The sequence below is a fragment of the Leptonychotes weddellii genome, chromosome 11, assembly GCF_054177405.1.
Source record: "Leptonychotes weddellii isolate Sample4059 chromosome 11, ASM5417740v2, whole genome shotgun sequence".
NCBI classification, from domain to species: domain Eukaryota; kingdom Metazoa; phylum Chordata; class Mammalia; order Carnivora; family Phocidae; genus Leptonychotes; species Leptonychotes weddellii.
The window spans coordinates 2,896,425-2,912,008 of NC_138379.1; the positions used below are offsets into that span (position 1 = coordinate 2,896,425).

General features: G+C 60.5%; 1 protein-coding gene across 1 annotated transcript in view; it reads right to left on the bottom strand.

Annotated features, from left to right (window-relative positions):
• ANO1 (anoctamin 1) overlaps positions 1–15,584 on the bottom strand; it is a 134,606-nt gene that overhangs the window by 56,893 nt on the left and 62,129 nt on the right. Inside the window, exons 3-6 of the mRNA XM_031041251.2 lie at positions 14,888–15,220; positions 2,798–2,896; positions 1,855–2,006; positions 306–360 (exon numbers count right to left, since the gene is read on the bottom strand). Of these exons, the coding sequence (XP_030897111.2) occupies positions 306–360; positions 1,855–2,006; positions 2,798–2,896; positions 14,888–15,220 (639 nt within the window). The remainder of the gene's footprint in view (positions 1–305; positions 361–1,854; positions 2,007–2,797; positions 2,897–14,887; positions 15,221–15,584) is intronic.

Here is a 15,584-nt window from a genome sequence, read left to right on the forward strand (position 1 = left end):
GGTCCGGGGCCCCGTTAGCCCCACTAAGGGCCAGGGCAGGGAGGCCGGGGACAGGTGCTGAGGGGTCTGGAGTCCCCCTGCCCCTCTCCTGCGGCTCCACCTCACTCTCCTCCTCCTGTGGAGGAGGACTGGGGGCCTCCCCTGGGGCCCCCACAGCCTCTCTGATTTATTATTCTAATTATCGCTGTCACAGGCAATTAGAACTGGCTTCCACCTGGAAGAGTTCTGCTGAAATGAAATTATCATCCGCTTCTCCCCGGAGCCACCTTGCTGGTGAGCCAGCGATTCCCATGAGGGATACTTACTATTGTGCTCCGGGTTTTGCTGTCGAAAAAGGAATCCTTGTCAGACAGGTCAAATCTGTTGAAATATTGGGGAGAAAGAGACATACAGTTCACTGGAGTCGGCTCTCCGGGTTTCCAAGGCCCTGGGAAAGCACACGGTCCCCATGAGCCATGACCATGACACTGGGCAAACTCCCTCTAAATGCCAGGTGTGCCCTGACCCCGGGCATCTGGAACAGTCCGTGTCATTCCCCCAGCCCCCTCCGGGAGGCCTGCACACCCACACCTCCCTCCCAAGGATCTGCTTCCCTCTGATGATGCCCTCGGTCTCTGTGCCAAGGCTGCCGGGGGTGGGGACCGTGCCGTCCGTCCCACCATCAGACTGCTAATGCTGAAGACAGTCTCCCCATACTTCACAGTTTCAGTGCTGAGGTCTTGGCCCCCACACATTTCCTAAGGTTTCCTGAGGGCAGAGGGATGTCTCTGGGAAAGGTCACCCAGTGCCCAAGGCACTCAGGGTACAGCTGGGGAGGGGGGGCTCTGTGCCCATGGAGCCAGGAGGTAAGCCAGGCCTGGCAAGGGGGTGCCAAGGGAGGCAGCCGGGGCAGAGCCAAGGGAGGCCGGGGCACTGGGGGTCCTAGAAGAGGGCGCCCTGGGAGCCCCCATCCTGCAGCCAGTATAAGGAGCTGGGCTGGGGGCTGCTTTTTAAAAATGTCTTATTTCTGATCCCTGGGAGGATCAAGAGGATCAAGAAGTAACAGTAGAGTGCAGCGCTTGGCCCCTGCCCTGTGACTAATGCATTTGCCAGGCGGAAACCCCAGTTCTGAGCTGAGAAACAGTTCTCCACATCCCGCGAGACCAGTGGCATCCTGGAGACCCCCCCATCCCGCCCCCGCTTGTCGTCCGTGTCCCTCGGGGTCCCAGAGCCCAGGCCCTCTCTGTTCCCACCATTGCCCACACTCCCGCTCTGTCCAGTGAGGCCCCACGGAGGCCTGCAGCCGCCACTGACCCACTGCCCTCGGGAGCAGGGTAGGAGGGAAGGTTCTAGAACAGGTGCAGCCCTGCCAGGCAACGCTGCTGGCTGTGCGTCCCTGGAGCCTCAGGACTCCAGCTGCGGCTGCTTCTTAGTTCCTGCCTCCCAGGGCTCGGCAGCTTCAGGAGGCCCGGTTAACCAGACCCTCTCACTGGAACACGTCCCTGGAGGGACGGAACTGGGTGGGAGGGGGGAGATGCCCAGGTCACTGCTTTGGGGCTTTAAGCTAAGCCGCATGCACGTTTTCCTAAATGTCCCCAGTGGGAGGACGAGATTCTTCCCTCCGTAATTCCTCAGTTAACAGTAATCTTGGAAATCATTCTTGAACCCCTTCCATGCTGAAGAGCTATAAGCTCTTCCGAGAATGTGCTTCAGGGGCTGAAACCCCCACTTCTTTGGGGGGACGGAGAGCATCTCTGGCCTCAGGGGACTGTCCTGCAAGCTGCATCTCCCATGTCATGTACCACACTGCGGGGTCCCCACAGCAGGGCCCTCGGGGAAGGGGCAAGCCGGGAGGGGTGGGGGACTCCCACTTACAGGTGCTGCTTCTCCCGGGAGAAGGGGTAGGAGAGTCTCTTTGTGGTCTGGGGTCTGTGCTCTGCCACCTTGGGCTGGATGGGGTCTGTGATTTTCTGGAGCACAGAGTTGATCTTCTTCAGGAGGCCACGGGTCTCATTAATGTGATAGAGCTGCAGACCAGATCGGGAAGGGGGGGGTGTCCGCGTCATCTGCTGGGCCGTGACCCTTGGAATCTATTCTCAGAAGGTCATAGGACCGTCCCACCCCACCGAGATGGCATGTCCTGGGAACAGAGCTCTGGGTGAGGGGGGCAGAGTGCCCTCTCCGCGCCCAGTTTCCAGATAAACCCTCCAAGCTCTGAGTTTGAAGAGAGTCCCTCCAAAATGCAATCACAACACATCCCAGAAAACCTGCCTCCAGACTTTGTTTTGTTTCAAAAGAGGTAATCCACATGAGCTCAGTGTGTTTGAGGAGCCTGGGGCTGGTTGTCCCCCGAGAACAGCTTCGCCCCCCTGCTTTCCTTTCTGCACATGAAGGAAAACACGGACCCTCGCTGAGCTCAGGAACACACTGTCAGACTGCTTCTCAGCCGGAAGCGTTCAGAGATTAAAAAGAAAAATCCCAGCAAGCTAGGCAATGTGGTCAGAAGGAGTCTGATGAATTAGCCAAGACACCACGAGTGGGAATAACCAGAGCGGGAAGTCTCAGCATGTTCATATCTGTAACAGGTTCCCCTGACCCCTCTGCCCGCACCATCTCCCGGTGGGTTTGGTCTGGGGTCTCAGAAGACCCCCTGGGGCTGTGCGATACCCTCCATAATCAAGATGTGGGGGCCCACTGCCCTCCCAGGGGGTGGCTCCGAACCTCACTCGGCTTCTCCCCACCGAGCCCCTCCTGGCAATGTTCTCTGCCGGGCACCTGCGCCACGCGTGGACCTCGGCGTCCACACAGAAGCACCAACCTTCTTCGTGGGCATCTTCAGTTTCAGGAACTCGGCCTCTCTGCACAGCACGTTCCAGGGTGCGTGGATCTTTACAAATCCAACCCCGTGAATCTTGGTCTAGGAAGGAGAGAAGGCCTCAGTCAGCGTGGAGAGCCCTGGGTCGAAAACCATCGCCCCACGGGCACAACCGGGGTCTACGGGGCAGCCGCCCTGCGGGGCTGCTGTCAGCGGCCCCTCGCTCTCCCCTCCTGGCACAGCCTCACGGCGCTGTCAGACTCTCCCCCTCGCACGGTGGCGAGGAGCCAGAAGGGCCCAGAAGGAGTCCCAGGGTCCAAATCACCTGGGGAGCTTGCAGGAGCGCAAACAGCAGGGCCACAAAAGAGGAACTTTCAACAGAGAGCTGTTGCCCCGTCCCCGAGCAGGGGTGAGGAAGTGAAGGTGACCCCCTCTGGACACCCTCCCTCTGTGGGGTCAGGCCACACCTTGGCCTACGCCCAGCAATCCCCTGGGGTCCCTGTGTCTGCGCTGATGGTCTTCACGTTCATGTGAATGGGCAGCCTGGTGCAGGGGCTCGAGGGTGGGCCTGTTCAAGCCGAGCACCCCCCGAACTGCTGTGAGCTTGGAGGAGTCGCTCTCCGCTGAGCCAGCGTGTCTGGATGACAGCGACCAACAGCCCAGGGCTGCTGGGAGCAGCTCGGCCACAGGCTCCATCAGAGCGGACGCCACGGCCCTTCACAGTCAGCGGCCGTGCCCTGGCTTCACCGACGGGAACGCCGGGCTTGGGGAGACGGAGGCACAGCCCAGGTTCTCCCCGGGATTAAAAACAGCACGCGACGCCACATTCCCACCCTGGGGCGTAAATCCCAAGGAAACGACGTCTGGACCTTGAAGAGATACGTGTGCACCCTGTTCATTAAGCACCGTCCACACCGGCCAAGACGGGGAAATGCCCCATGCCCATCGACGGAAGAACGGATAAAGGAGTGCGTGCGCACAACCAAGTAGCACCCAGCCGCGCAAAAGGACGAAACGCTGCCCTTTGCCACGACGCGGATGCACCTGGGCCTTCCGCCATATGAAATCAGCCAGACGCAGAAAGACAAAGACCGTGTGGTCCCTTGTATGTGGAACCTAATAACGTTTGTCTAAAAAGGCGGATTTCGCAGAGAGTAGACTGGTGGCTGTGAGGGACGTGGGGGGACGTACGTGGGAGGGCACAAACTTTCAGGTACAGGAAGACGGGTTCTGAGCCCTAACGTACAGCTCGGTGGCGAGAGTCCCGACACAGCGCTGGGTGCTCGGACGCCGCTGATGTCTTACGCGTGCTCGCCGCAACGAAAGAAAAGGAGTTGACTCTGAGGCCTGGTGGCTGCGCTCGTGACCTCATCCGTGTAACGTTCCACGACACAGGCGCACATCGAGCCACCGCGTGGGCGCCTTCTGAGCATGCCATTACGGTGCTCGATTATTCCTGCAGTGTCGGGGCAGAGGGGGCCGCGGCTTGTTGCACTAGCAGGAGTGGGGTCCGCGTTCAAGAGCACCCATGTTCGGGGGTGAGAGGCACGATGCCCCTAGTGACCCTCCATTCTTCTCTGTCCCCCGCTGACTTTCATGTTTAGGAGAGTCCCTGGCTGGAGCCCACAGCAGCAAGGAGGTAATACAAGGCGCATGTCACATCAGCAGACTTCCTAGGCACCCCAAGATAACTGGGGTGCCCTGCGATGTTGATGCCACCAAACAAAAAGCAAAGAAACAGGACTTGTCCCTGAGCCAGAGCCGTCCACGGCGGAGGGGCCCGCGGTCCATCAGACTCCTCGAGGGGACCCCAGGGCTTAGAGCCCAGGCTGCCCCCAGACGGAGGTCTCACCCAGCTCTCCTTTTCATGGTTCTGAGGAGTAAAGGGACTGCCTGGGAGTCCTGGTGAAAGGGAATCAGGCTGGGAGGGAGGGTGTCGCCCATGTGGGCCCAGCCCGGCGCACTCAGGGCCGGCTGATTCCGGGCCTGCTTCTGACTCCCAGATCCCATGTCACGTCACCGGTCTGGGAATGGGCATAGCCCATGGGTTCACTGCAGGTTTGGGGGGGAAAAGCAACGGAGCCAAAGTCACTTGAGGATGAATTTTAAGAAAAACATCCTCAGCGGGCCAAATACAATCACCCATCAGCCATGACGCCCACGTTCACAGCCACTCAGGAGAACGCGGGCAGCTGGGCAGCGGGAGGGAACGCTTCTGGGTCAGGCCTGCAGACAGAGTTACAGATGGACCCAACCTCCACCCCACATGTCCCTGAGGCTGCACTCCACTTGGGGCTGCCTCCGACTCCGAGAGAAGGTTGAACACCCGCTGGCCGGGTCCTGGCTTGCGTCTCCTCTGCCAGAGCGCACTGAGGCCCCCAGGCCGCCCACGGGGCCCGGGGGAGCCGCCCTGTCCCAGGCCTCAGTCTCAGCACCAGCCCACAGGCCTCCCCCATGCTGCCGCAGCACGAGGCCCAGTCCTGCTCGGGGCCTCCACTCCCACAGCGTCCATCCACACAGCGCACGTGCCCCACACGTGGACGAAAGCCCCACACGGTCACAATGGGGACAGCGATGGCCAGGAGGCTGAGACCCACGGGCCGCTCACAACGCACCAGTCCCCACGCTCCATGCCCTGCTGTGTGCTTGCTCATTCGGTCCTCACCACGAGCCTGCGGGCTGGGCCCTACCGCTGTCCTCGTTCCGGAGCAAGGACGCTGAGGCACACTCTGCCAGCTCGTTAGACGAGTGTCCTGGTTCCGTGTCCTAGTTCGGCCATAACACGTGACCACCTGGCTTAAAACGATTCATTCTCTCATGGCTCTGGAGCTGGAAGTCCGAAATCAAGGTGTCCTTATGGTCACACTCCCTCTGGAGGCTCGAGGGGGAGGGTCCTTCCTGGCTCTTCCAGCTGCAGGGGGCTCCAGGTGTCCCTGGGCTGTGGCCACACCCCTCCAGCCACCTCTGCCACCACGTGGCCTCTCCCCTGTAGGTCTCTGTTTCAAATCTCTCTCTCCTTTCTCTTCTAAGGACACCTGGCATTGGATTGAGGGCCCACCTTAAATCCCAGGTGATCTCACCCAGAGATCCTTGACTTACACCTGCAAAGACCCTTCTTCCAAATAAGGTCACACCTGCAGGTGCCAGGCGGACACAGCTTTGGGCACCACCGTGCTCGCCCTGAATCTGCAGCTCAGAGCCCCGCAGGGCTTTGTGCAGGGAGCCTGTCTACACAGTGAGAGAAGCTTCCAAGAAGCATGAGCCCAGGATCCGGGGCCTGAAGCTGCCTCCGAGGAACGAGCCAGGACCAGGGCGTTCAGTGCAGAGACCCAGTGGGCGATGGCTCAGAAGTGGGCTGGTGCGGGGCAGACTGCGGGGAGCCTGGAGTCCTGGCATGGCCCAGGGCTGGGCACACAGCACACAGGCTTGTGGACAGACATATGCCAGTGAGAGCTGGAGGACCCAGCCCGGGGGGTGGGAGGGTGGGAGAGGGGAGCCCAGATCCTCCTGCTGCCCTCCATGGGCGGGTCCGGTAGGCACCACATAAAGCCTTGAGATCCGGTGGCCTGAGTCGGCACCCTGTCCCATCCCTGTGTGTCTCTGGCAAGTAACTCGACCTCTCTGAGCCCATTCCCTCATCTGCAAATCTGTGCAGTATAAGACTTGCTTCGTAGTCAGGGGAGGCCCTGGTGCTCTTAGTATCCCTGCCCAGCCCCCGGCTGGCAGGAAGGGTCTGTTCCAGACCACATCTCCTTGGCCACCGGGCAGCTGAGGCCACGCCAGCTTATGTGCATGGTCACCCTTGGCCAACAAGCTTGACGCTGCCTCCCCAGCTTGGGGAACCCCCGGAGGGCAGCAGGATCTGAGAGGCGGCAGTGTCCCCGGCCCAGGAGACAACCGGGCGTGGGGCCGATCTCATGGGGTGCCCTGGAGTAGGGAGAAGTGACTGTCGAGAGCCCATGCACAGCAGAGCCTGTCTTTCCCCCTTCCAGACCCAGGTCTATTTCTGGGCACTGCTCACCCACACACAAAGACCTAAAATATATTCTTCCCAGTCCCATGGAGATTTCTCTTGCCGGTGGTCACGGAGCTGGTGCCTGTGGCCGGCCTGCCTGGGAAAACACGCTCCTCTGTTTACGTGAGCAATGAGGTCTCTCCCAGAAAACATCTGGCGGGATTTGGGAAAGGGGTCGTGGGACCAGTTCGGGAAAAACACATACGGGATGTTCTTAAATGTGGTGCCCGGCCTGACCGCAGCCGCCCCCAGCGGAAAGGAAGCGCGAGACGGCCATATCCCCCTTTCCCCCGCCAGGCACCCAGAGCCGCAAGTCTGGCCCCGACTCTGGGCCTCCTGATGTGGAATTACCTGGGAGGCCACAGACCCGCTGGGGTGAAGGCCGGGAGCGCCAGGCCGGACAGGGGCAGGGGCAGGGCCCCCGGGCACACACTGGACGGGCAGTGTGCTCACCTGGCCAGGCGCTCTCCCAGCGCAGATGGAGTGTGTTCAAGCCTCCATTCTGAGCCCAACTCACAAAAACCGTGACCCAACCAGAACTGTTTCTGGCATTTTCCTTTAAGAAGGAAGTCACAAAGGAAGCAAACATAACATCCCCACAGGGGGTTCATAGTGGCTGAGCGCCCCCAGGGCTCCCCCCAACATCCCCACGGCCACCCGTGGGCCTGGACATCCCGAGTCCGTGGGCTGGACCACGTGCGTCCGCCGTCTGGCCACGGCCCCCTGTGGCGGCTGAGGCGCGGGCTGTGGATCGCTGGAAGGTTCGCATCAGTGAGGACCACCCGTGGGCCGTTTCTGCTTGCCCTTGGCTCCCCGGAGAGCTCCCGGCAGGAGCGCCTCCTCACCCCCGCGGGCCCACAGGCCGCTTCACGCCCCGGGCGCCTCTCGGACTGCCGCGTAGGCCTGACTGAGGGAGCTGGGGTGCCCAGGCTGACGCTGCCCCCAGGGAGGCCTCCACAGCCGTGCCCTTGGAATGTCAGGGCTGCCCTGTGGGAGGGTTCGTGTTCTCGGCACCAGTCTCTTGGCTTCTGTCACTCAGGCGTGGTCACGTCCTGCACTGGGACAACCATGCCTCGTACATGCTTGTGGTGCTGCCGCCAGGCGCAAGGCTCAGGTGAGCTGGGGACCCAACCGAAGCTGCCTCTGCGGGAGGCCCAGAAGGTGTGCAAGGACCGGGAGGGGACATCTGTAGAGGACTCAGATCTACCCCCCGCCCCCGTGAGAAACGATACAGGACGCGGGACAGAAAACAAGAGAAAATAAATATCACAGCCTCAAAGGAGCTCCAGAGGGAAGAGCAGGGCGCTGCTGGGCTCAGAACTGTGACCAAGGTGGGGCTGCTCCCAGGCAGCCCCAGGCCCACCCCTGTGGAGCTGGACCCCCCAGACACCCCCAGAAAGGGCCCTCCTCCTCCACACACGGGCAACTGCTGCCGAGTAGAGCAGGACAAGGGGGAGGGAGGAGAGGGAGCGGGTAGAAGTCACCCTGAAGGGTCCTGGCCTCCAAATTCCTCAGCCCCAGTGGGTCCGGGGACCTCAGCCTGTGACCTTGGTTCAAGGTGGTTCCAGCTATAATATGCCCTCAGATGTGTGATGGACGGAAGCCCCAAGCCTCTCCAGATGAGGGCACCTTCCTCCCAGGCCTCGGGGCCCCCCCCCAGGCAGGGCAAGGCAGCAGGGCCAGGCCCAGCAGGAGGAGAGCCAGCACAAGGGGCCCCCTCAGCCTGGGGACTCACAAACCAGTGATGCTTACCTTGTTTAAAGAAATAAACGTCAGGACAGAAAGGTCCTGCAAAGGACAGGAAGCCACTAACAAAATGACACAGCCAATTTGGAAAGGGACCAAACAGAACTTCCCAGAAATAAAGAAGTGTCGTAAGGAGCATTAAACACCCAACGAGTGTGTTCGAAGCTCCTCCGCCCCTCCGAGGGAAGGGGCCGCGGATGCTGGCAAGGTTCGCCCTGGGGGCCCCCCAGGAAGGAACAAATCTGGCCTGAGCTGTAGTTGCAGCATTTGCTGACCTCTGTGACCTCCGTGGTTCACTCTGCCAAGCCACCAAAGGGTTAACAGCCAGCTGGCAGAGGTGTCGATGAGCCAGAAGAGCCCACCCGGGCACACCACAGGCCTGGGGACACGGGAGGACGTCAGAACTGCAACCTGGGCGCCAAAGCTTTTACCCCCAAACCCTAGCACCCAAGGGGAGCCGTGTGATGGTCTCTGGGGGCTTTAAAGATGTGGCTTTGAAAAGAATGTCCAGGGGCGCCTGGATGGCTCAGTCGTTAAGCGTCTGCCTTTGGCTCAGGTCATGATCCCAGGGTCCTGGGATTGAGCCCCGCATCGGGCTCCCTGCTCTGCGGGAAGCCTGCTTCTCCTTCTCCCACTCCCCCTGCTTGTGTTCCCTCTCTTGCTATGTCTCTCTGTGTCAAATAAATAAAATCTTAAAAAAAAAAAAAAAAAAAGAGTGTCCAGAATTCACTTTAAAAATGTGCATCCGCAAAACCAAGACAAGCCCAAAGGAAGCCAGGCAGCGTATATAAAAGCCTCAACAGAACATGCATAAGGCATAAGACCTTTAAGGCCAAAGAAATGAATGTGTAATGGTGAAATTATGAATGGAGAAATCATAGCTTCAGGACTAGACTAGGGGCCCTAACATCCCACTGTGCGAAAGGCCCAGTGGCCCAGGGGGCTGGTTCACACCACAGGCTTCAGGGCAAAGAACATGAGGCAGGACCACCCCTGCCGGGCCCTGTGGCCCTGGTCTCCTTGCTCCACCTCTCAGAGCCTCAGGCCCTTTCTTTCCACTTGTAAAGGGGGTCTCGTTCCTGGACCGCCTTCTCACAGCAGGGATAGGGAGCCCACACAGCATGGGGTGGGGGTTTGCTTCCAAGCCCACAAGTCCCCCGGGCCATCTGCCATCATTTGTTTTCACACATGGGGATGTCAGGACTGGACCTCAGGTTTCTCAAGTTGAGGACCTCCACCCACAATGTCCCAGGGCGGTGAGGAGGTCTGCCCCCAGCCCCTCCAATGCTGAGGGCCGTGTCTGTTGCCAGTTAGCCAGACTCCAGAGCCACCTCGGGCCCCTGCCTTGGACACCTGCTGGAAAACTGTAGGAAACCCGGCCCCTCCCTCTCCTGTGCCCCTGGCAACACTCCCCACCACCTGCCACGGTCACCTGGCGTCCGCGTGGTGCACGAGGGGTCTCCACATACTGGGGGACCCTGCCGTGCCCAGATTTGCCATCTGATTCCCGTCCGGCAGGAGGGAAGCTGGGAAAAGCAGCCTGAACTCAAGGGCTGCGGGCAAGGAGGTGTTCACTTCCTCAGCGCTGGCCCAGCACCCCCAGGGGAGAGAAGTACCATCACCTCCTCCATTTCACAGGTGGGAAAACCGAGGCCCAGAGAGGGGAAGCCACCTGCTCCCAGGCTGTCCCGCCAGGAAGTGGCCGAGCGGGTCTGAAGCGCATAGGGGGCTCGGAGGCCGGCCTCACAGCCCCACTGCGCTCCCCGAAGCCTGGTCTGGAAACAAAAGCCGCTCCCCTTCGCTGGCATTTGAAAAGCAACATCCACGCTAACAAAGATGGGAAACACTTGCTGCCCGAGGCCCCCGCCAGCTCCGGGGCAGGAATGCGGAGAAACGTCAGCAGGCCAGCCTGGGTGCAGGGGTGAGCCCCGAGCGAGCGGCAGCATGAAAGCAAACAGACTTGACAGGGTCCCAGCGTCCAGAGCCTCAACAGTTCTGCCAAAGCCGGGGCCAAGTTCAACCTCGGGGCAGGGTGGGCCCCGGCCACCCCGGCACACACAGCCGGGACTCTGGTGTGTGGCCTTCTCAGCAGTTACCCACGGACATAAATAATGTCCAGCCAAGGCTTTGAGGCCAGACTTGAAAAATGCTGGTTTCAGTTGCAAGGAAACGTGCTCTCTCCCTTCTAATGGGAAGCCCGGAAGCTGACCCCACGGCTGTCAGAGGGACGGACAGAGAGACGCTCTCCTCCCTTCCTGCCACTTCCCGTCATGCCGTCCCGGGGTCTCTGACACGGGACTCCTCTTGGGCCCTCATGCGTGAGATGGACGTTTAGGGCTGCCCCCTGGATGGAGGCCCTGAAGCCTGTCTTGACACCCAAGGTCTTTCTCTTCAGGGAGTCTGGGAAGCAGTTTTCAAACTTGGCTCCTTTGAGCCCACAGTGCCTGGGGAGGGGGAGGATGGGGGACCCACGGTCCAGGCTCAACCTCTGTCTGTCTGTACCCGGGGGTTATGAGTGAGAGTGTGTCTTCCCTGTTCTGTGGGCTCTTGGCCCAGTCTCTGTCTGGGGCTACCTCTGGGGTAGCCAGCAGTGGATCAGGGCTTGCGTGGACACTGGCAGGCCCATCTCTGTGGATGCTTCTGCTGGCTCATGGGGGAAGAGGCCTGCACGTTCCTCACCTCTCCAAGGATGGTCCAGGCTCAGCAGCCACCACACACCCAGGGAGCTGGTTAGGAACACAGCTCAGGCCCAGGCCAGGCCCGCTGAGTCAGAGCCTGCACTCTGACAGGACCCCCTGTGGGTTCCTGGGCACATCCGGGCCCTGCAGTGGGGCAGGCTGCCCAAGGCTGGAGCTCACCCTCAAGGCCACCTGCGCTGATGTGGCCCCCACCACGAGTCACCGCCTGCACCTCGGCGGGCACCTCCAGGGGCCCCTGCGTGAGCCCCCCCAGTCCTGATAGAACCACTCCAGTGGGCTCTCAGCTGCTGTGGGGGGGGGTGAATGGGGTCCCCCCCAAAGAGACTTCCATGTCCCAACCCCAGAACCTCAGAACGGGACCTTATTTGGATTTTGCAGGTATAACCACATTAAGATGTGGTCACACGGGAGGAGGGCAGGCCCTAAGTCCAACGTCTGGTGTCCTTGCAGGAAGAGAAGAGACGCAGAAGGACATGCAGAAGGACATACAGAAGGTGGCCGCCTGGAGGCAGAGGCAGAGGGTGGAGGGGCACCTGGAGCCCCCCAGAAGCTGAAAGAGGCAGGAAGAACCTGCCCAAAAACCTTCAGAGGGAGCCCAACCCTGTGGAGATCTGGAATTTGGACTTCTGACATCCGGAACTGTGCGAGACCCCATTGGGTTGCTTTAAGCCCCTGACCTGGGCTCACTTGCTACGGCTGCCCCAGGGGCACTGCCCGTTTGTTGTCGTGAGAGCCGGCCTGCCCGTGCCCTCAGTCCGGAGGGTCTTCCGTGGGTCCTCGCAGGACATCTTCACCAAAATAAACCTCCAGACTCGGGTCAAAGGCAAGCACACAGACGCCCCGTCTGCGTGGGGCTGGCGGCCCGCTCTGCCCAGGAGCAGCACAGCCTGGCGTACCCACTGGCCTCTCGAGGGGCAAAGGCAGGTGACCTCTGCGCGCCGGGGGCCTGCGGGCAGCTTCCTGGTCATGGCCGCAGAAGGCTGGGCCAGCAGAGTTCAAGAGGGCCCCCCCCCACACCCAAGAGCGATCTTGCCTCCCAGGGACATCTGGCAGTATCTGGGAGCATTTCTGGTAATCGTGACCCTGGGGTGCTACTGGGAAGGGCTGCTGCTGAATTTCCAACAGCAATGGCGCCAGGGCAGAGAAGCCCCGCTTTCAAGACCGATTCTCCACCTTCATCCGGCATCGGCGTATCTGATGGAATGCGTGGATCTTTCTCCCCAGGAAAGTGCACATAAGCCCTTCGCTCCTCGTAATCGGAGCACGCCCCCGGGAATGATTCATTAGCCAGGGCATCTCTCTCCGAAATAAAGGCGACAGCCACGAGCTGTTAATCATGCTGGCAGTGGTCCGTGCTCACCCCTCGGAGGCCGCCTCTGAACCAGGTTCTGGTCCTGCCTGTCTCTTGGAGGGCGGGGAGAGCACCAGGCTGCAGCAGACGGAGGGTTTTTCCAACAGCCTTGGGCCTTGTTCATGTCAGATGAAAGCTCGGGAATTACAGGGGCCCTCGTAAAGCAGCTTCGGACGCGAGAGACTCCAGCGGGCGCGGCTCAGCCCCGGCTTCAGCCACCTTGGAAACTGGAGCCGTGCACCGTACCGCTTTCGTTTTTAAAACTGCCCCAATCAATTGCTGGAGAGCCAAACTATCAATGAAATTCTTGGGTCACTTATTGGGAAAACTGGATGTTCTTTGGTGACAGTAACCACTGTCTCTATGTTTGTTGGCTTTTTATTTCAAAGTCATGATTGAGAAGATGGAGGTTCAAGAAAGGTATGTGGGACGTTGTAGTTGGTTGGACTTGGAAAGGCTCCTTTCTCTCTCCCCCTCCGCAGGAACCGTAATATATGATTTGATGTTAACAACACCCCAGGAGAATCTGCCACGTTAAGCACCTTGCCCTTTACTCACGATCACCCAGTGACGTAAATACTACTGTTATCTCCGTGTTATAGAAGGGGAAACTGAGGCCTGAGCTGCCAACAAGTCTCGGAGGGACAGGCAGAGGCTCTGGGACCTGTCCGGGGCCAGTGTGAATTCCCAGACTTTGGGGGGCCTTCTGAGCACAGGGCTCTGAAGCTGTCGTGGGAAAAGAATGAGGGGAGCGGAGAGTGCATCCCTCAGGGAGCGGACCAGGCAGGTGCAGACCACAGCCCAAGCTCACAGCTCTGCATGAGGGCGCCGCAGCCTCTCCCGACTCTGACGGAACCCGTCTCTTCCTCCAGCTATGAACTGTCAACAGTTGGGGCAGAGTCTGAATAGTGACCCAGTGTTTGCACAAAAAGCAGGGGGCTGGCAGGGCGGAACCATGCCCTAAGTCAGAGACCTGCCTGCTCCCCTCTCCCTAGGGGCCAAGTGTCAGGTCACAGAAAACCCTGAAGGACCCGCACATGTGTGTGGGAGAGACCCTGCAGGCTCACCGGGACCTGCCTTGTCATCGACGCTCGCACACCCTCGCAACCCCGACGGGGACCACTCCTGCTGCAGAAATCCACATCTGCCAGGTAGCCGAGCCTCGGAAGGACAAGGCCACCCAGAGAAATACTCCGCGTGCATCACAAGACCCCTCGGCCGCTAGGTCCGCAGAGAAAGAGGCCCCACTGAGCAGTTCTGGGTGCGTTCAGGGCTGGTACTATCAACGTGGCATGAAAACGAGCTCACACCAGCTCCTTCATCGACGAGCCTGCTGGCCGAAGCACCCCAAGGGCATCCTTATCACTGGACCCAAAGTGTTCATTATTTAAGGGCATGGAGGTTCTCAACGATGAAACGGCAAACTGAAACCAGATTTTACTTTAAACACCCGCAGTTGGCTCAGGGCTCCCCCAGCAGCCTGCTGACCCTCTTACTGTGCTGTAGAGACTCCCTGATTCTTGGTTAGTCCGCACAGGGGCACTGTGGCGGGCTATGGGCGTGTCCTGCGACGGTCACGGCAGGAAGCCCCGCCCCCGCCCTCGTGCACAGAGAGGTTAGGGAGCGGAGCACACCGCAAGCCTGCTGGCAGGTTGAGAGAAGCACGCCCTGTCCCAAGGGCTGCCCAGGTCCCCTTGCCACCACTGCCGCCTTCCCTCCCGCCTCCCGGGCGGCTCTGTGCACCAGTGAGTCAGGCCTTTACTCTCCCCAGAAAACCTTCCTTCGGAAGATTCTCAGGCTTTGCCAGGGACAGGCGCTCCTGAACACAGTGTGATGGTCAGGGGATTTCAGAGCAGCAGGGCCTCCCAGGGATCAACCCAGACCAACCGCCCCACTTGACAGATTGAGAAACTGAGGCCCCGAGAAGGGCCAAGGTCAGCCACCAAGAGGACTCCCAGGAGGGAGGGGCACGTCTTCCCAGGAAAGGAACTGACCAGAGCAGGAAGTGCCGTGACCCTGGAGGTCATTGCCGAGAAGGCCTTAACCTCCTCCAGAGCAGATGTCGTTGGGGGGGGGGCAGGCGCTGGTTTGGGGCTCCCCCAAACCCCAAACCTTAATAAGCGATTGCTACCAACTCAACAGGAGCAGCCTCTCCATCAGCCGTTCTCGGAGCACCAGCTAAAGCCAGAAGGGCCCCTCCCCACACCAGCTTCTGGAAACGGTGGTGCGGGGCCCGGCGGGTGTGCCCACCCCACAAGCCCACAAGATGCAGGGATAGTTACGTCCTCGTCTCGCTCCAGCTCCAGGCCGGACTCCAGGAGGTTCCCCTCGTACTCCTCCCTGCGGAATCGCTTGTCGTCCTCGTGGTAGTCCATCGGGGGCTCGGGGCCACCTGCCGCCCCCGCGCTCCCCTTGCCCGGCAGGAGCTGGTCCTGCCTGGCACCACGGGCAGCCAGGGCAGCATCGCTGTGCTGCACCCTCCTGGCCAGGGTCCTGCTGCCCGAGGGCCTCTTGGGATGGTACACCAGGATGTAGTCCACCTTGCGCCTGCCATCCCGGAAGTAGAGGCCGTGCTTGCACTCGGCGTCGGGGTCCACGGACAGCGAGTTCAGCAACTGTGGTGGGAAAGACAAATCACCGGCCGTCAGGCCATCACGGCCAGGCCTGTGGAGGGGAGCAGGGTCCAAACTGGACAGCTTCCTCCACCCGCCCTGCCCGCCTTCAGTAAAGCTGTGCAGCGTGCCCACCCGTGCGAGCACCGTCCCGGGCTGGGACAGCCGTGCACACAGCGGCCCTGTCTTTGTGGAGCTGACATTTGGAGGACACATGCGCCATAATCACACGTGGAGGCCAAGCTGGAGCCTCACTGCTCAGAAGGGCCCCCGGTTCTATGGAGCTAGATCAGGCTTGCTGGGAAGGACCAGGCTGCTTGCAAAGGCAATGGGAAAAGCTGCAAGGCCACCCCCTCCCCACTCCCAG